Source organism: Bidens hawaiensis, unplaced genomic scaffold (assembly GCF_021521415.1).
Source record: "Bidens hawaiensis isolate Kalapana, Puna unplaced genomic scaffold, B.hawaiensis_p1.1 tig00010569_1, whole genome shotgun sequence".
NCBI classification, from domain to species: domain Eukaryota; kingdom Viridiplantae; phylum Streptophyta; class Magnoliopsida; order Asterales; family Asteraceae; genus Bidens; species Bidens hawaiensis.
Genome location: NW_027491807.1, coordinates 656,894 through 679,358, shown reverse-complemented (window position 1 = coordinate 679,358; position 22,465 = coordinate 656,894). Strand labels below are relative to the sequence as shown.

Genomic DNA, 22,465 nt, shown 5'->3' with positions numbered 1-22,465 from the left:
TTTGTAGTTCTGGACTTCTGGTCCTATTTAACTTCAATCATCTTATTTTGTATTCACTTGTTTCCTGCACACGATGCACATGAAGAGGTATGTACCCGCCTCAACATCGAGCGAGGCGGGTCAACCCACAAGATATAGACAAGAGGCTTGAAATCAAGATATTATGAAGGCACAAAGCCAAAACCTATGCGCATGGTGCATATCACACATGCTCACGCATATCACATCTGCGCGTGGCGCATCCGCGCGTGGCGCATATTACATATGCTTGTGCATATCACATCTGCGCATGAAACATCTGCGCGTGAGAATAAAGAGAAGACCTTGCGCATCCTCAGGATAGGCGCATATCACACATGCACATAATCAACCTCGTCCTTATCCAAGTCAGGATAAGGACAACCTTGATTGTGCACGTCAGACAACCTTCCAGAAGGTATCCTTTAAGAAATAAGAATATGCTGATGTTGACAGCTGCCAATGAAAGGTGGACAACTCAGCAAAACCCATGTGCTACCACGTGATTGCACATGGGTCAGGTAAAATACCTGGGTCAGAGAATAATCAATAAAAAAGCAACAAAACCCATGTGCTACCACGTGATTGCACATGGGTCAGGTAAAATACCTGGGTCAGAGAATAATCAATAAAAAAGCACCAGGTGTCCTAAGGACACGTGGCGCAAAGCAATAGGAGGAGGCCAAAAAGGCCCTAATTGAGTCTGAGCCCAATCATTGAAAACCCTAGCACTATAAATACCACACCACCTCCACAAGGAGAGGTAAGCAAGAGTAAGCAACAACAAGCTAGAAAATACATTCCAATTCCTTACTCTCAGATTATTATCTTCTCCTACAATCTCTTATTCTCACACCGGAGGGTTACCCCAAAGAGGACCCCTCTGTCCTTTTCTGATGGGTAAGTTTACGGTGCTGTTCATTTTGTAGGTGGAAGAATCCATACTCCGGAGAACCATCGGTGAAATAGCATACTCATACCCGAGGAAAGTTGATCGTCTACCAGTGAGCCGATCCACGTTTCTTCAGCACACAAGATGAAAACAAACACATGTATTAAATCTAGATAATAATTATGTCTAATATTCTTTAAATGTAATTCAAAGTCACGAACTGTGACTTAGTTTCTTTCCTTTTTGTCTTTATGTTTCTTATTTATTATCTAATTTCAAAAGTTATTAAGCTCAAGTATGTAATAATAACAATTTAAAAATGGCACGATTATAATAAACGTTTTAAACTTGTTTTAAGAACGAAACACCTACAAACATAAAAGATCTCAAAGAATTGTGTTTGATATATACAAATAACTAAAACACACGATATTAGACATTAAAAAACACATTCTTTTACACTCACTCATCGGTTGGGCCAGGGTCGGCCGACCATCCGGCCCTGCCTCATAGCCGGCCTTGGAAGCTTCCTTTATCCATAGATGAAACCTTTCAGTATATGCAGCTATCGATTATACTTGCTAAAAAGAAAGGTAGTTAGAAGATAAACACAAGTGATTAAAGATCAAATTAATTGAAGAATTTGTCGACGATGAAGCAACGAACTACCTTTAATGCACAATTAGTGTGGAGTGCCGTTGCCAATTGGTGTAAATTTCCATCATTATACACGCGTTCTAAACCCGGGATTTGTTGGAGCTTCTTAAGTACTCGTCTTTCCCCCACTCGAAAAGCAAAAGCGATCCATATTATTTGCCTCATAACATTTTCGTGTATACAGAAAGCTAGAAACTTGGTGGTATTTGAAAGGATGCCGGTTAATATTCGTGGAACAATTGGTGAAATATTGTTGGACTTAATTTCCGTCCTCGAGTCAATGAGGCGGGTTGGGCGGACTCATCGAGCCTATGATGAGTTCGTGTCTTGTTTATCAAGTTGAGCACGTAACTTGATTTACATGGAATAAATTACTTGGTGAACAAATCGAGCCAGTGACTTGGACAAGGAATTTATTTATTAATTATTATTTAGATTTGTTTTTACCAATTAGTATTTGAATATGAATATGATATTTGTATTCTAGTCTAGTTGGGGTTTTGAAATCTAAACTAGTAATCTAGTATATATACCCGAGCTTATGGGTTATATCATTAAGAGTTTAAGAATTGTAATTATCGAGTTAATGAGAATTACAAAGATCGAGCTTATGATCTAAACTTTTCGGTTTTGTGTTTATCGATCCTAGTCACCAAACTTCAATTGGTATCAGAGCCAAGTTCAAGAAATCGATAATTGGTTGGTGCGAGCGGTGGCTTGAGTAAGAGCTATTATCGGCGCACATCGAAACCAAGTTGGGTTTCCGAACTGAAGTTGCTTTTCACGTTCGGACCTGTTACGGTGATCGATACGGAATGTTTTGTTGAGTCAGTGGTCGGCATACAGAAACAGCAAGCGGCTGTTAAGACGAATATCGAAGTTCTGAAATCAGCGGCGTCTTTCTTTATTATTCAAGAGGCAAAGATTTTATGAACAAGAAGATCGGGTTCTACTTTGTTAAAGTTGGATGCTGCAAATCTTTGAAAAAGGTGATATTAAGGAAAAAGATTTTTTTGACTTTTACTTCCTCTCGTATCTCTTTGAAGTAAAGTCTAGAATTAAGGAACAAATATATTAAGCAACTAAAGGAGAAAAAAGAAAAATACAAAAAGTGAAGAAGCTTGTTTGGGTTCTAACGAGGAATTCAAGAAAAAATTAAACAAGTTGGTTTGTTTTTGTTTTCTTGGTTTTACAAGCTTGAATTATTTTTATCGGTTAAACAAATTGGTTAAACCGGGTTATTATTTGGATTGGACGGAGCATGTTCAATCGGAGTGTGTTTCTATTTGGGTTGAACGAGTTATGTTCAGACCTAAGGGTTTGATGATATGTTGGATCGAACAGGGTGCTCACTAAGAAGATCAAGAAGATTGTTGTTCGCACGACCGAGTAAATGGTCGGGGACAGGGTCACAGAGGTAGTCGAGTTCGGGGGAGCCGAAGAACACATATATGGATCAAAAAAAGTTCCCGGGAGATCAAGGACAAGATGGTTGTGAAAACTGAGAAGGTCAAGTTCATGGGTCAAATCAAACAGGGCAAAAGAGACACGCTCAGGGTTGAAGAGCTACCAATTTTGAGTCAGAAATTAGGGGGTGATTGTTGGAAGTAATTTCGGACTCCAAGTTACAAGTCGGTAAACTTGAAGGACCAATATTGACAAGTAGGTCATAGTTGGTTTAGTTTCCTAATTGCGTTATGTTTTCTAATTGTATTGTAATTATAATAGGTAATGTCTTGGCTAGCAAGTTAAGTTAGTCTATATAAACATGTCATGTTAGATATTATAGAACATGTGTAGTGTGAGATGAAACTGAGTTAGGGTTCATCTGGAGAGACACACGAGATGTAACCGGGTTAGGGTTCATCTAGATGTAACCGAGTTAGGGTTCATCATGTTAGATATTATAGAACATGTGTAGTGTGAGATGAAACTGAGTTAGGGTTCATCTGGAGAGACACACGAGATGTAACCGGGTTAGGGTTCATCTAGATGTAACCGAGTTAGGGTTCATCAAGAGTCAAACCGAGTTAGGGTTTGAGAGTTTGTAATCAGTTTTAGAGTTATATTTTCTGATTAATATAAACGAGAGTGATTCGTTTAATTCGTGTGTTAATTATCGATACGGGACTTGAAATATAAGCTCTTAGCATTTTGTTGTTGAACAATCGTTCAAAATGGCCCGGCCTAACATAGGAATGGTGGCGTGAATTTAATTTTCATTTGTTGTAGGGGGGGGGGATCTATTAATCGGGTGTGGATGTGCAAAATGTATTAATCAAAGTGTTTACATTGAAACAGAAAGTAACCGGGCAACAAGCTGCACCACTACTTCCTTTTTGAATTAAAAAACTCAATATTTTAAAAACTACATTAATAGATTTTGATGTCATAACATTACTATGCATGACCCGTTTGACTAGGCTAAGTAGCTTTACAGTTTCAGGCGCGAGGAAACGAAAAGTGTCAAATACAAAAGATATAAATACTTATTGGTTGTCATGATACGCCTTCTCATTTTTAATCATCTTGCATGAAGTAACTTTTAAAACCGCATAACCGACCGTAAAACCACTACTCCCAAAATCCACGAGAGGAAACCCTTGTTAATTAGATCCATACATAATTCTTTCCACCCATCCAAAAATAAAAATATTATAGTCGGTCAAAGAGTTGATCATCTTCTATCTAAACGAGACATCCATTATACAAGTAAATGGTTAACTAGTAACTTGCTATAAAACCCATATTTTGCGTGATAAATTATATTTTCTTGATCGTTGAAAATAGGGTTCTCGAATTTTCGACAACCAATTGACTTCCATTACACAAAACTTTAAACTTTGGCGAGGCATTCATTAATATTGCTATATAGTTGTCAGCCCAAAAATAAATTCACCCACCGGCCTCCACAAATTCACAAGATAATATCAATAAATCATCTCCATTTAATTTCCCGATGCGTAATATACAATGCTACAGAATAACGTGTAACTTTTTGTTTATTTATTAAATGATCACAGTAATATAAACTTTAAAACAAAAAAAAACAGGGAGGTTCTTACAACATTCGTGTGTGCTCGTGTCATTCGTGCATATATATGTTCATTATTATTATAGTAAATCAACTTACCATAAGTTCATTATTATTTATTAATTAGACAGTCTTCCCAATTATGTTTAGAGATCTTCGATCAAGCTTGTCTAGAGCATGCATCGGAAGCTCATTGAGTTATGACCGAACACTAAATTGAGGATTCAGATCACTTGATGATGCATATGCAACAATGAAGACCTAGTGTTTGTCGATAATAAACCAAGGAACTAGCAAGAAGCTACTAGTAATAACCAGTTGACAATGGAAAGAAGCAATTGAAAAGGAAATCAAATCTATCGACATAAACATGACTTGGATGCTCATTGATCTATATGCCAAAGTGATCACGACATACAAGGTGACAATAGTTGTTTAAATCATGCAAAAACCAAAATAATCTTGATAAATAGGGTCAATAAGCGTATCATATCTACGATGAGCATGTGGTTAGTATCATATAACACGATAATTTCAAACGAACTTTGTCATTTTTAACGAACGAACTCATTAGTTTATGAAATAAAATTTGAACCTGCAGTTGGTCATAAAAAGATTTAATAAGTATTTTTTATTTTATAAAACCTTAAATAAAATAAAAACGTTATTGTTGAAATTTAACCAATCAAGCCATCATTCTTATTTCCAAAATAAAAAAACCTACTCATTTTTTCTTAGTAAGCTCAAAGTTTTACCAATTAAAAAAACAAATTTAGCTTCTTTTTCTTTTTTCAATAACTATTACTTCAATTGTTTAACCTAAGTACTAAACGTAAAAGTCGATTAATTTATTGAAGTTGACCAATGAGTAACATCAAACTTGCGACCTTCAATATTGTCATTTTCCAATGACGACGTACATTTTTTAAGTCGTTGTCTTTTATTACATGACCCGATCCTATCTATCATATAATAAATTCTGATAACAATTAATTAGATATTCGAACACCGAAATACACGTTTCCATATATAAAGTAAATATTCTGACTCCGTCACTAAATACACAACTTAATGAAAAGAACTTAATGAAAAGAAAGAAAAAAAAGTCGTAATAGGGTGGCTCCAAAATTCGTGTTTGATTTTTCCTTCAGACAACCCATTGATTACCATCACACCAAAGTTTTAACTTTTAGCGGGACATTCATTCTTGCTAAATTCTATGTATAGTTTTCAACCCAAAAATGGATTCACCCACCAGATACCACAAATTTACAAAAGGTTTGTTATATTCGAACACCACCACTGTGATGTATTAAGAACTCTATAAGGTTTATATAGGGGCTATACGAGTTGTATAGCCCTCACATGCATGACTAACTAATGTACGAATGATAACTTTTCCAGTCTATACGTACGGGCCGTATAGGCTTCAAAAACCTGACACTCTCCAACACAAAAAGACAAAATTTTGCACCTATACGGCTTGTATAGCCCCTGTACGAGCTGTATAGACGCAAATGGTGTCCAAATAAACAATATGGTGTGTGAATAGCCTATACCTTTACAAAATAATATCAATATATCTCCATTTAAATTCTAGTTGTGTAACTCGATCAAGAGCGTCCCTAAAAATCGTTAAAAGTTTTTGGACCAAATACGAAAAATAATAACAGGTGTAACCTTTTACAATATTTATTACACATTCACAGTAACAAAAACAAAAACAAAATACAGGGAGGGGCTTACAACATTTGTGCATGCTTGTGTCATTCATGCATAGGTTCATTACTACAATAACCAACTTACAAGTTACAATAGGTTTATCATTAGAGTTACCAAAGGCCAATATCTAGGTTGTTGCTGGTTTTACCGTATATTACTTGTCTTCCCAAATATGTTTGATCGGAACAAGGCATAGTGAAACTTTCTTATGGATAATTAACGAACCATCCTCTTCCATGTTCAAATCTTCGTTCTTCAAACCGTCGGGAAGCTCCCAATCGAACCAGTAAAGAAGGTTTGCGATCACCAACTCGACAGTTATTGGAGCCGTGTTCATAGCTGGGCAAGATCTCCGCCCCCATCCAAACGGAACCATCTCAAAACTTCCACCACCAGAATCAACATCAAGTTCCTCGAATCGTTCAGGATAGAACTCACCAGCATTCTCTCCCCAAGTGCTTGGATCCTTCCCTATCCCCCATGCATTGATGACCACGGTTGTCCCAGGAAAGACATCGTACCCACCGATTTGACAATGGCTCGAGCATTCATGTGGGATTAACAATGGGGCAGGCGAGTGCAATCGTAGTGCCTCTTTCACCACCATTTTCAAGTATGTCATTTTTGTGATGTCCAGTTCGTTTACCTTTTGTATTTTTCCTGTGCAATTTCGGATTTCGGTTTGCAACTTTTGCATCACTCTTGGACTTCTAGCAATCTCGGACATCGCCCATTCCATTGCCGAAACAGTTGTATCAATTCCGCCGGTGAATACATTCTGAAAATTCATTTCAATTAGTCATACAGGAGGGATGCATGATGCGGTGAGGAACACCGGCCGGTAATCACGTAACATGTTAATTTCTTTTCTAACTAAAAAACCTATAACAACATCATAATTAAGTTTAAATAAAATACTGTAAACATAACGATATCATAGTCAAATTAACGCATGTACACATTGTTGACGTTTAAAAGTGATAAGGGAGTTGAGTTAAAAGTCAACCATAATAATATGTTTTAAAAGCTTTAATTATGTAAAACTATGTTTTTATCTTTATATGAAATAAAATAAGTCAATGTATAAATGAAATTTACGTGCTAGTTATAAAAATCAAGTAGACTAATTATGTAAAACATATTATTATGAATTACGTGCTAATTATGTAATTACTCTATGATATAATTACATAATTACTCTACGTGTATATATATAATTACTTACTTGATTCTCACAATTATCACGCTAATTTCATTTGTATTTGATGCAAACCCATAACATATATAGCAGTCGCGTAAGCACTCTACAAACGATATTTGAAAAAAAACTGTTTACCATTATAAGCGCTTTCATGTCATCTTTAGTTAATTGACAATTGGAAGCATTCTCCATGGAAGATAACTCGATTAATCTATGAACAAAATCCTTTTCATCCTCACTCATATCTTCAATCCTATGACTGTTATGATCATCCACAATCATTTGGATGTAGGCATCAAGATTGCGAAAACATTTCTCCAGTTTTCGGTTCCAACCACTTAGTATATCGAAAATTTCACCAAACCATGGAAAACTATCACTAAATGATCCATCCAACATTACCACAGCTTCATCAAGAATCTCTTCCCATGAAGTACCCTTAATCGGCTCTTCCTTATAGTTCTTACCGAACCCGACTTTACACACCACCTCCTTCACCATTGCTAACAACATCTTACTTAGGTTTACCTCTTCCTTCGACGATTTTAACGATAGAACGTTAACCATGCTCTCAATCTCCATCACCAACACATGATTAAACGATCTCGCTCTTTTGGGACCCAAGAACTCTGACACCAAAATCTTGCGCTTCTCCTTTCGATGATCGCTTTGAGGGGAAAAAGCGAGGTCCAAGTAGTCGTAAGTTAGCCGCCTAGCGGCCTTGGACGATGGACGGGAACAAAATATGTTATCATGAGTTTTTAAGACTTGTTTGGCTAAGGAAGGGGTGGAGATTATAACAAAGGGTTTTGAACCAATATAGAGTTGCATAATGGGACCATATTGTTTGGAAAGTTGCCAAAGGGCTTGGTGGCGAGATTTACCTAATAGGTTATGCAAGTTTCCAATTATGGGATACGTTGGAGGGTTTGGAGGAAGCTTATAAGTGGCTGCCTTGGATGACCTAATTGATCTTAGAGCATATAGAAACATGCATAGCATGAACAAACCTAATGTTGTTGTAAGAAGCCATGAAGGAGAGAGCGTGAAGAACTCCATCAGCTCGTTGGCCGGTTTTTCCCCGTTTCAGCTACTATTTGTAAAGATATATATGAAATTGTTTGCTAACTATGGATTGTTAAAGGCTGGATATAAGCTGGCTGGCGGTGTCACTTTCATTTTGTTAGCCTTGCCTGGTATTGATTTTTATATTAATGATATCTTATTTTAATACGGAGTATATTATATCACTTTAAATAATAAAAAAAAAGACCTAACTTGCGGTATTTGTGAAATAATGATTTTGTTGAAATATTTAATTTGGTTATATACGGATATACCTACTGTAGTTGCTTTGAAAATTAAACAAATAAATCATTTTTTTCCTTAATGACTAATAATTTTTAGAATAATTTATTACTTAAAAATGTATTTATCTTAGTTATATTGATCTTTACCTATTTTGTTGTAAATATTAGTAAATTTATGATATTCGACATATATATGATGGGGAAGGTTAACGTACAAATGAAATTAACGTGCTAAACGTGAGAATCAAGTAGAGTAATTATATATACAAGTAGATTAATTATGTAATTACTCTATGATGTAATTATATAATTACTCTACTTATATATACTAGTTGCGTTGATGTATATAAAAATCTACATCTTTTTAGCATCAAATAATCTCTAAAAACTGCAACTTCTATCATATAATATAGTTAAAATAACTACTTATCATGTTAAAATATATTTTCAGGTGAATCCAAGCCTCAAACGAAGAAACGAATGAAAGGCCAAAGAAAAAAACAAAGAAAACAACAAAACATGGAGCTGTGCTTCAGGAAACATGGGGTTGTGCTTTTGGAAACACGGGGTTGTGCTTTTGAAAACACGGGGCTGTGCTTTTGGAAGCACGGGGCCGTGCTTCTGGTCAATTTTCAGAAAAGACAAAAAAATCTACAAGAAAAGACAAAATAGTGAACAGCTGGGCACGGGCATGTGCTTTTGGAAGCACGGGGCCGTGCGTACCTCTCATAAACGACAAAAAGAAATAGCACATGTCACTAAAAAGCACGGGGGCGTGCCTCGGGAAGCACGGAGCCGTGCCTACCTTCCAGAAACGACAAAAATAATTAGCACATGTCACTAAAAAGCACGGGGGCGTGCCTCAGGAAGCAAGGGGCCGTGGTCACCTCACATAAAAGACAACAAATCTGGCACATGTTATAAAAATGCACGGGGGCGTGCCCATCAAGCACGGGGCCGTGCCTCACTCTCCAGATTGCCTATAAATAGTGGATCATGTTGCACTCATTTGGTGTGCCTTGAAAAGGATTCTCTCCGGTTTTCACTTATAAAAACACACACTAACACTCACTTTGAAGATCTAGTGAAGAGTTTGAAGGCTTTGAGGTCATCACCACTAATCATCATCATCAACCATCATTACCATCATTAAGAAGAAAGATTCATCTACATTTGGTTAGATTGTTCCAAGTTTAATCATGTATTTGTTATTATCAATCATCTAAACTCCTTTTACCATCTAAAATCTATGAAGAAGCTTTGTTTTACTTGATAATTAATCAAGACATGCGATGTAGTCTAGTAAAGTACATGGTTATATTACAATTATCTTTTGATGAGAAATGTTTCACCATCTTAAATCACTAATTCAAAGTTGGTGGTTGTCAATTATTGGCAATCATTCATGATCGATTCATGTTCTTGAAAGATAGAAATACTTTGATACATTATCGAAACATGGATCCTTATATTGTACTTAGAAATGATGAGATATAAGTTATGGTGTATTTTTATAAACCTTAGTAATCCGAAAATGGCTTTGCTTAGGATATCAAATTAGTTAAAGAAACCATATGTTAACAAAATGTGTAATTATAACCAACATAAATTAACCAAGGGGAGGTTGTGTGATGAACTACAACCACCCGAAGTTGTTAGAATTGATATTTGAGAAATCGAAGTCAATCATAATCTTTCTACTTTACGAAACTACTTGCCAACTTAAATTGACATCATTGAGATGATATGACATTAGGAAAGGGTGAACTTTAAAACGCGCATACCATCTCCTTAGTGTCAAAGATGCTCACTTAAGGTTTAATGAGCTATCTATCATATATTGCTACGGCAAGTTTAAAACATGTCTACATATTAATTATCAATGCTAAAATGGAGTGGATTCTTGATCTTAGATGGTTACCTTCGCATAATTGAACAACTCGTTTAGAATCTCTTGTCTTGGTCACCTATATATTATATTTAAGTATTTATATTTTATAAAAAGTTCAAAAATTAACCCCAAAATGATTAAAACCTCCGATTGAAGTAAAACAACGATTTATTATTAGAAACCTTTGTGTCCACGGATCGATACTTGGTTCTTACCAATACTATTCTACATATACGATAGGTACACTTGCTTATTTTGTGTGTGTTTAGTCTTTGTAGAAATCACTTTTATAAATTTAAAACACGATATTGTGGAAAAGCAAATCATTCCATCCATCATATTTTATACTAATACTACACGCGCACATGCATCATGCGTGCCCGTGCAATGCAGCTGGTATGTACGCAAACATGACATCATATGCGTAACCGGTGATACTGGTCTGTATGTGCGTGACTTCACAATAGTACGAACGTAAACCGAAGATAGTATGTTCGTATTGCGGCATTGGATATTAACCGGTGTTAGTATACACGTCACACAACGAATGCACGCACACAATCAGATGTCGGTGCGTACGTAACGCTACATTGAACCTGTCTTGACCCGCAACTCGTTCTGCTTTACACTGTTCTAACCCGAATTTCGTTATGACTTGACCCCTTTCAACCCAAACACGTCCCAACCCAAACCAAATTAACCTTTTTTGCATCGACCCATTCAAACCTTAACCTTTTAGATCCATGACTCGAACGAATGAACCCGTCCGATTCGTTTGCCGGTCTTTAATGGTAATCATGTAACATGTTAAGTTTTTTAAAATGAAAAAAATATATATAGAAATACCATACTCAAATTAAAGAGAATAAAATATTTGTTTTTATGGTATAATGTTTTTTTAAAAAATATTAGCGTATGAAAATGTTATAAACGTTTAAACATCGTTGGGGTAGTTGGTTTAAAATAAGGGGTATATATGTAACTATTATATAACTTAACAAAATGTGATTATAGTGAAATGACCAAACTTGTAATTATATTTGAATAGATTAAAAATCAACATTTGTTTTGCTAAAAGACAAAATTATCAAAAGACAAAATTACCCATAAATTGTGTTAATATTATGCATTATAGTTTGTATTAAAAGCAACAAGTTTGGTACCTCTTAAAAATTAAGAGGTCCCTCACTCATGCTTTATATATAGTATAGATATATATATATATATATATATAGATAATTACTCTACTTGATTCTCACGTTTAGCACGTTAATTTCTATATATATATATATGTATAGGGCTTGGATCAAATACAAATGAAATTAACGTGCTAAACGTGAGAATCAAGTAGAGTAATTATATATACAAGTAGAGTAATTATGTAATTACTCTATGATTATTATTGTATAATGTAATTACACAATTACTACTCTACTTGATTCTCACGTTTAGCACGTTAATTTCATTTGTACATTAGCCTTCCCCAATATATATATATATATATATATATATATATATATATGATATCCAAAAGCAATTTTTCTTTATATTTATCATGTCCGAGTACTCCCCGGGTACTCGGAGTACACCCAACTTCTCAGTCAGCTACTTAAGGCCCGCTTAGCGACTTTGGCAACCTTGATCTAAACAAGTTAGCAAATTTGCCGGATAAACAATGTAATAATTTATTTTAATAATTTTTGTTCTATAATAATGTCTGTTGATTTAGTTAAAGTTAAATGAATAATAATTTAGCAACGAGCATATGCTTGGGCTTAAACTTGAAACTAACAATCTGGAATCATCGAGGAAACACTATACGTATCTTCTATCCTTTTCTACAGAATCTTCTTATTGATTCCGATGAGATCCCACACAATCCACGGGTCTTCAAATTTGACTTCCATTTGATCCTGCGCGTGTGTATGTATTTGTATACTACTCTCAAATACAAATAACTTTATCTGTTTCTTCAACTCACATCATTTGGTTTCTTATGTTTTACATGTATCTAGTTAACATTTGTTTTTGGATTCAATAAAGGCCGTTTAGTTATCGACCCGCGCTTGAGCCTCGTATCAGAAGATCATTTAGGTTCGTTGAGTCTTAGCGTTCCTTGTGTATTTTTTTTTCAAGTTTTTAACTGTATTGGAATTCTATATATTATTTCCACACTACCCAGTCAACTTGAGCCAACTCAGCCAAGCTAGGCTCTTTTAAGGTTTTCCTCAAAATATATATACAATAATTAAAAATGTATATTGATTATTTAATATTAACTAATAAACAATAATCGAGCAGAGCCGGAGCTTGAGAAAACGAGTCACGAGACGAGCTCGAGCTTTAGAAAACGAGCTGAACTCGAGCTCTCGTAAGTCAAAACGAGCCGGGCTCAGCTCGTTTAAACCATTCTTGTTCTTCTGGAGTGTTGGCTTTCAGCATTATTTTGACTTATTGCCATATACTGTGTGTTTTAATTTCAGGTTTCCAATGATTCTAAATGAATGCAAGGACATGATAATATATTGCTACTAGAATTCAAATATATCATAATGTATTCCTCTAGGTGCTTGTGATTGTATGAAGCATTGTAATTAACGTTTCGAAAATGGCTTCTGGATTAATACTCAGAAGAAAAAGATATACCTTCAATTCCTTAAAGCAACCTGCATACTTTCTGCAAGGATTTTTACACTCTGACCTTACAGGATCACCGCATACTCATCCAACTGTAAATAGAACCAATAATAAATTTATTTTTTCTGTGAGAGAATATATTACTCAAAATGTGTCCAGGATTCCTTCTAGTGGTTTCATGAATTTTCAGACACCGTTTATGGTAGCGGAATTTGTAAGATATTCATCCGCGGTTCCACAAAAGCAAGTAAAGGATGCTTCACCTGCAGATTGTGACGAAGCGGTTGAAGATTTGAGCGTGGTAAAAGCGAAAGCAAAGTCTAAACAGGTTCAAGAATCTGGAAAAGATGTTAAATTTATTGTGAATAAAGTGAAGGGTATGCTTTTATGGATCGGTCAAACTCTAAGAACCATTGCTTCAATGAGCAGGTTCACGATTCTTCTTTTGTCGTTTTCCTAGTATACCCTTTCGGTTTACTCACGTTATACGACACAGGAAGGATTGGGTGATAAAGTTGCATCATTGGAAAGATGAAATCAAGATCACGGTTCAGCATTACTGGTTAGGTATGAGGCTTCTTTGGGCTGACGTTAGAATAAGCTCTCAGTTGCTGTTGAAGTTAAGCAGCGGAAGAAGTCTAACTAGACGGGAAAGACAACAACTTACCAGAACTACTGCTGATATATTCAGGCTAGTTCCTTTTGCTGTTTTTGTTATCGTTCCGTTTATGGAATTCTTGCTGCCGGTGTTCTTGAAATTGTTTCCGAATATGCTGCCATCGACGTTCCAGGATAAGATGAAAGAACAGGTAATGATAAACTGTATACTTGTAGGGCGCGTTCGTTTCATGGAATGGAATGGAATGGAATCGGAATTGGAATTTGCATAGGATTTGAAATTTGAATGAATTGGATTTGGAATATGAACATTCCAATAGGAATTGGAATTTGAGGGAATTGAAATCCAATTACATTTTTAATGTGTTCGTTTATAGGACTCGTTATTTTTTTGTTTTTTTAACAAGGATAACGGCCCTAGTCTTTTTAGATTTTTTGTTTTTTATTTATATTTTGCATTATGATATTTTTTTATTTTTATTATGGGTTTTTCTATTAAGATCAAAAACCCCTCAAAAAATATTCAAAAATAATAATAAAAAGTTCATAACTCAAAATATAAATAAAAATCAAAAAAATTAATAAAGCTAAAATGTTTTATTCGTTAAAAAAAAAAAAAAAAAAAAAAAACTCAAGAAAAGATTCCAATGAATTACCTTGAATTACTCCACATTTTTAAAGGATTTGAAATTCCTTAATTTAAAGGAATTTGAAGGAATTGAATTCCAATTCCAATTCCAATTCTTTGAACCGAACACACCAAAATGAAATTAAGATTCCAATTCCAACGAAACGAACACGCCATGTCATGGGATTTTAATTCCAATTCCATTGAATTCCCACGCATTTTGTGAAACAAGCGCGCCCGCAGTGATATTTGTTTATATTCTTTTGATGTAACTTTTGTTAATCAGGAGGCTTTGAAAAAAAGATTGAATGCACGGATAGAGTATGCAAAGTTTCTACAAGAAATGGCTAAAGAAGTTTAAAACTCACGTAGCGGTGACATAAAGAGAACCGCAAAAGATCTTGATGAGTTTATGAACAAGGTGGTTTCGGCTTCAGTGTTCTTGGTTTTAGACTTTTAGTTAACATATTTGAGAAAGTACTAAATATTATACATGTTATGTGACATATAATTAGGTTAGGCGTGGTGCACGTGTTTCCAATGAGGAAATATTAGGATTTGCCAAGTTGTTCAATGATGAGCTCACTTTGGATAATATTAGTAGGTTGGTTGTTGTCGGAATTTACATTATTCAATGGATGCATTTTGTAATTTTTTTTATATGTACTTTGATATTCTTTTTGCAGACCTCGGTTGGTGAATATGTGCAAATATATGGGCATCAGCCCGTATGGAACAGATGCATATTTGCGTTATATGCTTCGAAAGAGACTACGCGAGTAAGTTACCAGAATACCATATCCATATCTTAAATTCTTCATATACGTAAAATTTAAAGAAGAAATAATTAAATGTCACGGTCTTTTTTGATAATTGTTGCAGAATAAAAGAGGATGACAAGATGATCCAAGCAGAGGGTGTGGAGTCTCTTACTGAAGACGAGCTTCGTCAAGCGTGTCGTGACCGTGGGTTACTTGGATTACTCTCGGTTGATGAAATGAGGCAACATGTTATTTTGCAATAACAAATAAACTTATTAATTATTATCATAACAAATTCGGTTAAATTCTTTTGAAAAACAAAACTAATACTCGTTATTGTAGATTCGTGATTGGTTGGACTTGTCCCTTAACCATTCAGTACCATCTTCATTATTGATTCTTTCTAGGTAAAATACTAATTATATTTTGTTATCTTTTCTTTTTTATATATTTGTCGAGTCATCTATAATATTGCTGTTTGTTTGGAACTTTGGATTGCATGTTGCAGGGCTTTTAGTGTGTCTGATAAGGTCAAACCAGAGGAAGCGGTTCAAGCTACACTATCATCATTACCCGATGAGGTGGTTGATACAGTTGGAGTTACCGCCTTACCATCTGAAGATTCGGTTGCAGAAAAGAGGCGGAAGTTGGAGTTCTTAGAAAAAGAAGAGGAACTAATCAAGGTTTGTCTATATCTTTTCGTTGCCCTTGACCAGTGGCGGAGCCACATACAACTCACCGGGTTCGGCCGAACCCGGTCCATTTTCGGTTTTATATATAACTTATAGGTACGGTTTAACGAGCGAATCCATTCTTTTTCAGCGAGCGAACCCAGTGTTACAAAATTTCCGAAAACATTTCACCGTTTGCCGGTGAAAAAACAAAAACTTGAATTTTAGAGAGAGAATAATGTCGTTTTCTTCAGTAGCATGTTGTCGTTTTTTGTGATATTTTGAGTACATGCCATTTAATTTTAGAGCACTCATGTAAACATTTTTATTAACCGTGTATTTTATTTTAATGGTGACGATGCACTTTTGTTATTGCAGAAATATTGCGTTTTATTTATTTGGCCAAATGACCGACCCGACCCATCCGGGCCCAAAACTTTGACGTTGGGAAAAAATCGAAAACCGAAAAATCCTGAACCCATAGTAAAAAATTTCTGGCTCCGCCACTGCCCTTGACGCTATAAAACAACAAAATTATAATTTCGTTATTATTAATATTATCAATTTCAGGAAGAAGAAAAAGAAGCAGAGCAAGTCAGAATGCACGCCGCCTCTATCGAGAAACAAAAGGATGTTGCTTTAGAAGAAATGGTTTCTTCCACCACAGAAGAAACAAAAGAACATTCTAGCAAATCATATAAACAAGAACAGCTTAGCGAGCTTAGTCGCGCTCTGGCTGTTTTAGCTTCAGCTTCTGTATGAATTATTTCATAACTTTTATGTAAACCGTTTTTCGTTGCTTAAATCAACATGATCATGATTAGTTTCGTTTCAGTCTGTTAGCAGGGAACGCGAAGAGTTCTTGAGACTCGTCAATAAGGAGGTATTAAAAGTTACGACCCTCGTAACTATCTAAACTTACGTAACGAGTATACATTTTGTATGATGATTTTATGATTGTAGATAGAGTTGTACAATAGCATGGTGGAAAAAGAGGGTACTGATAGTGAAGAAGAATCCAAGAAAGCATATCGAGCTGCCAGATCAGACACTTACCATGCTGCTGAGGTGGCCCTTGATCAAAAACTATCTTCATCTCTTATAGAAAAGGTCCTCCACTAGTTTTCAGCTTTTCATATATTATTCGCAAACAGTTCTTTAATCATTATCGGTTTGTCAATTGCTTTTGGTTACTCATTTTAAGGTTGACGCGATGATCCAAAAGCTAGAAAAGGAGATCGATGACGTGGATGCCAAAATTGGGGACCGGTGGCGGCTGCTTGATAGGTATGTTTTGGATTTTTTTTTATTTTTTTGGTTTATTTCACTTATTTGAATGCAAATAATGCTGTTATCCTTTTTTTTAATTTTTAATTTAAAATAAATAAATAATAATAATAATAATGCTGTTATCCATGCAACAGGGACTATGATGGGAAGGTAACTCCTGAGGAGGTTGCATCTGCAGCAATGTACATAAAAGATACATTGGGCAAGGAGGGGCTTCAAGAGCTTATCAACAATCTGTCTAAAGATAGCGGTCTGCGACATGTTTTAATAATATACGCGCTTTTTTTTATAAAACTGGACTTTTGTTTTGATAATATGTTTGTGTGTTTCAGATGGGAAAATAAATGTGGAAGACATCATCAAATTAGGCAGTCAAAAGGATGAAAGTGAAGAAGGAAGAATATAGAGGTGAATGGTGATGTTCAAAATTTACTTGCAATGTGAAAGGTTCTTTCTACTACATATACAGCATCTTCCCATTATGGCTTTCATTTTATGATTTTATATATCAAAGTTTTATTTAAAGATATGCACATATATGTACCAATAAATTGCATATTGTCTTTGATATTTGTATTATTTATATATGTTGCTTCAATTCATAGTTTTGATTCTGGGAAAAACTGGAGCAGCATACACTTTTATGGATAAATTAAAAAAAAACTTATTATACAACACCTTTTTTTTTCTAGTTATGAGGGTTTCATTTTTTTAGGTTGTAATGTAATATCATAAAGTATTGTGTAAAGCAAAAAATCGTGCGCGACACGTTTATCATGACAAGTGATCATGAACATGACACATTTTTTTTACCTAAATTCTAACACGAACATATTTAACGGATGGATTATGCCATATAACATGGTTAAATTTAAACTAGTTCAATAACACAACTTTTTACATGACTTATATAACTTTGTCAACAAATATTAAGATTATAAGAAGCCAACAAGGTAGAAGTTTTAAATGCGGCTTCGTCTCCCGGAGGAAATTTAATTTATGAGACTACATAGTTTTGAAAACCATATATTGTGTCGACTTGTTAACTCATTTAATGCAATTAGTTGAATGTATTATGTGTGTTATAAATACGTGAGACGGATTGACATCAAATCACTTCTTGTGAAACAGTTGTATTAAAAATTGTAGATTATGAAGTAATATGTTTAAAGTTATATGTAGTAGATGGAAAATGATAGTTTACTCACAAAAAAACTACTATTCATAAGATAAACAAATTAACTTTTTATACGTGTGTAAGACATAATACGAGAGTTGCAATTTGTTGGTTTTTTGAGCCACATGTGAGGAATATGTATTGTTTTAGAGTTATAATATATAGTGAATGAAAAATGACAGTTTACTCATAAAACTCTATTATTCATAAGATAAACCTATTAACTTCTTACACGTGTGCAAAACATAAGATGACAGCTACAATTTATTGGTTTCTAAGCCACATGTGAGTTGTGAAAAGTGTTGGTTTAATTTTTTTTCTTTTAATCTTTTACAATGTATAAACAACAATGCTTATAGTACAACTTGACAAACCGCCATCATGTGCATCTCTGGTACCGTCCGAAAATGTTGGTTACCGCCACACGATGTCAGCACACCGACCATGAGTGAAAGCAATCGAAAAGATGGAAACATTGTCGGGGTCATTGTATGGTTGAGCAATAGAGGAAGAAGAGAAATTGTAGATGCATGAAACGTGGCAGTAAGTCTTTTACCAATGAATCATCCTGTACAGAGGGCTTAGACAATACACTATTTGTTGGCCGTTAAAAAATACGAAATGAGTAAATACAACATTTAAAATATTTAAAGATATTAATTTATAGTATTTAAAAAGTTTTTAAAAAATTGATTATATAAGCCAAAATAATTACGAAACAGAAACTCTGACCACTCTCTAAACCCTAAAAACCCAATTTTCTCCTTCACCATCGCCGCCGCAAAACCCTAATCACCACCACTACCGTAAACAATGAGACTCTTAACCCACAACATGCTCTCATCAAACATCAAAGGCGTAATCAACGGCTTCCCACTGCGTATCGAACCGGAAACCGTGGTAGTCAAGCAAGTCGACTTCAACCCGGACTTCCTGAAAAACATGTTTTCGAAGATCGACTGGAAGGCCCTGGTGGACGGGTCAAAGGTCATGGGGTTCGCTGAGCTTCCGGACGAGGTGCCGGACCAGTCCGTGGTGGAATCGGACGAGTTTTTGAAGAAGTTTCATCACGCGTTGCTTGAGCTGCACCTTGAAGAAGGTGCACTTGTGTGTCCGGAGACTGGACGAAGGTTTCCGGTTAATAAGGGGATACCGAATATGCTGCTTCATGAAGATGAGGTCTGATTATTGTTTGGTTTGGTGTAATTTGTGGTTGGATACTTTCTAGGGGTTTTGGTATTATGAAATAATCATATTGTTACTATTATTATTTGCTGATCATGTTTTTACTAATTTTGACTTATGCTAAGTTGACTTTTTATATTATTACTAAAGCTTGAGCTTGGCTTGTGAGTTGTTTTTTAAGCTCGGCTCAAAGCTCGGGATAGTGGATTGCTTGATAAAAGCTTGAATAAAACTATCTAAAAAAACTTGATTTGAAACAACCTAGCTGAGTTGACTCATTTTTGTAACCGTGCCAAACTCGTCCGAAGCTCGGCTTGGGTCATGGCTCGACTCGTTGACTTGATTTTAGGTTCGTTTAACTTTAAATTGAGCTAGGGTCTAGCTAGGTTGCCTCGTTTAGTTTCGTGCTCGAGCTTGAACTTACCCTTGCTCGGCTTGTGAACGGCCCTAAGCTTGGTTGGACTTGTTTTTTATTTGTTAGTTAGTTTACATAAGTTTTCAATTATTTAACGAGCCTAGGCTTGAGCTCCTGTAGTACCTTAAACGAACTAAAGCTTGACTTGAGCTTGGTTGTGCAATGTAAAATTAATACATAGAAGTATTTAAAACTTGCTAGGGATCAATAACTAAACAAGCTTTTTATTGATATGGACTCAAGTAGCTCTTGATCAACTTGGCCTGTTTGCATCCCTAATTATTATTAACTGACTTCAGATTTTAACCAGTTTTTATTTATTTATTTATTTTTAGATTTTACTGATTTAGGTGATGCATAATGGAGAAGTAGAACAATCTCTTTGAAATGTTTTAAAGTCTAGTTTTGATATTTGTTGGCTTCCTTGTGCAGTACTTACGCCTTGTTTTTGAGTTTTTTAACCAAGGAAAGAAAATGAAAGGAGAGGGAATAATAAGAAAGGGCAGGAAATTTTTTTTAATTAGGTGTGTTCTTGAGTTGGAAGGAAATTAGAGGAAAGTTAAAGAATAGTTATCCTTAGTAATCATCCCATTTTTAGAAGGATAACCTATTAAGAAAATACATTAATTTAATCCTTCCTAACTCATCTACTCCTCTCATTTCCATCCTAAAAAAAACTCAAGAACACCCATTTTTTAACTGTAATTAGTTCTTCTTTCTTTTACCTCGTTTAAAAAAACTCTAAGAACTAAGGTTTTAATTTAAGTTTGACTGTTGGCTTTTTTGCTAGTTTTATTCTAAACATGTTAGTTTCAGTTTGCTAGCTTTGGAGTTTTTTTTGTAAATGTGTGCATGCTATACCTGTTAAACCGGACAGATTGGGTTGTGCAGTTGACGGGTCAGAAACCACTTAACAAACAAATGCTGTTTTCGGTTTTGGTCAAAATCTGTTTTGATAGAAGCGGGGTATGGGTCAAAACGAGTCCTTTAAAAGATGGAATTTAGTTTTTAATGCTTAGGACACTAGCTAGACTTAATTCGTTAGGTAGTGTTCATAGCTCATTGTTACCCTGGTAGGACATAATGGTAGTGTTCCAAAAGTCGACGACACAAGGGTCATCGAGTCATATATGGGATGAATTGTTTGTCGATCAAAAGTAGACGGCATAAGAGTTATCGAGTAACGATTGAGTGACTAGTGGTATTGGGTAGAAGACCAGTCACATTCGTAAAAGAATGTTGAAAATTGTTAAAAAAGTTGAAAGTAAAAAAAGTCTAAAACCGGCTTAAATTATAGAGGGTTATCTTTAGTCTCGAAAGTCTAAACAATTTCACTGTAGAATAGGCTTAACCTCGTTAAGTAATTGAGCTCCTAGTGGTGGTCTCGTTTACACCTCTAAATCTCTAATATTAATTACATCTGTATTTATAACAAAATTTATATAGAAATACAATTATATGAAAAATGTATCACCTAGTATCTAAATTTATTCGGTAACCAAGGTCAGTTTCCTACTTATAACCTTTTTAAAAGCATAAAGCAAAATGAGGTTTTCAGAGCTCTTTTCGAATTTCATATTACCATATTACGGTTCTAGTGGTAGCAAAATGAGGTTTTTAAAAGCATAAACCAAGGTCAGTTTCCTACTTAACCTTTTTAAAACAAACCATATATAAATTTCTAGTGGTAGCAAATAAAGTGCAGGACCATAGCCCGTTTATGTTGAATATAAACAAAGCAATCTCATCATCTGAAAATAAAGCGATCAACTTGTATCAAAATCAAGATCGATTAAACTCAAAATCAACTTTGACTAACTAGGCTAAAGCATTTTATCATATATAATAATAGGAATCAGTTAAGTTAACTATTAACACACAATATAACTTGAATCCACTAGCAATCATGCTTTTAACATAGATAATGATTATATTGGTGTAAGCATTCAAGTTAACCTGAGCGACTGATTCTAGACCGAGCATTCATGTTTCAATCAATTAGCATATCACTTTAATTCGGATTGCTAAATGATCGAGTATAAGCAAGCAACAACACAAACCCTAGTCAATGCCAATCGAATAACGCGTTCAAGCAATCACCGATACTGCTTGTTTCCATAATTCCATTGGCAAAGTGATACATAAAAAAGAAGGGAATTTAATATTTTATTTTTACAAAAACTGGTCACATCAAATAATGTCTATCTATACACATTAAAACCTTCATTCTTTAATAAAATGATTGTCACGTGGACCATTAACGAACATAACATATGGTACCCGACACTCACACTCCATCCGCCGCTTTAACTCAAGTCTTCTTCATCCTGAAAAGGTAAAAACCACCAATGACAATGA

General features: G+C 34.9%; 1 protein-coding gene and 2 pseudogenes across 2 annotated transcripts; 2 read left to right on the top strand and 1 right to left on the bottom strand.

The window, feature by feature from the left end:
• Positions 1–6,439: 6,439 nt before the first annotated feature.
• On the bottom strand, positions 6,440–8,716 carry LOC143535570 (parthenolide synthase-like). The gene is made up of 2 exons (XM_077029789.1): positions 7,660–8,716; positions 6,440–7,101 (listed from the first exon to the last, which is right to left on the bottom strand). The coding sequence occupies exons 1-2, from the start codon at positions 8,581–8,583 to the stop codon at positions 6,478–6,480; spliced, it is 1,548 nt and encodes a 515-aa protein (XP_076885904.1). The 5' UTR covers positions 8,584–8,716; the 3' UTR covers positions 6,440–6,477.
• Positions 8,717–13,280: 4,564 nt separating this feature from the next.
• On the top strand, positions 13,281–17,811 carry LOC143535625 (uncharacterized; annotated as a pseudogene). The gene is made up of 14 exons (XR_013135741.1): positions 13,281–13,791; positions 13,859–14,171; positions 14,895–15,029; positions 15,124–15,212; positions 15,295–15,387; positions 15,491–15,617; positions 15,712–15,776; positions 15,878–16,052; positions 16,611–16,796; positions 16,876–16,923; positions 17,004–17,150; positions 17,245–17,327; positions 17,465–17,580; positions 17,663–17,811. The product of XR_013135741.1 is annotated as an uncharacterized LOC143535625 (transcript).
• A 1,421-nt stretch (positions 17,812–19,232) lies between these two features.
• LOC143535569 (multifunctional methyltransferase subunit TRM112 homolog A pseudogene) lies at positions 19,233–19,774 on the top strand (annotated as a pseudogene).
• The last annotated feature ends 2,691 nt before the right edge of the window (positions 19,775–22,465 follow it).

What these genes read in the sequence shown, in the direction of transcription:
- LOC143535570 (XM_077029789.1), bottom strand. Translation starts at nt 8,583, where the DNA reads ATGGAGTTCTTCACGCTCTCTCCTTCATGGCTTCTTACAACAACATTA. An exon ending in ACATGAAAGCGCTTATAATG is followed by an intron (nt 7,102 to 7,659) that starts GTAAACAGTTTT and finishes ATGAATTTTCAG; the next exon opens with AATGTATTCACCGGCGGAAT.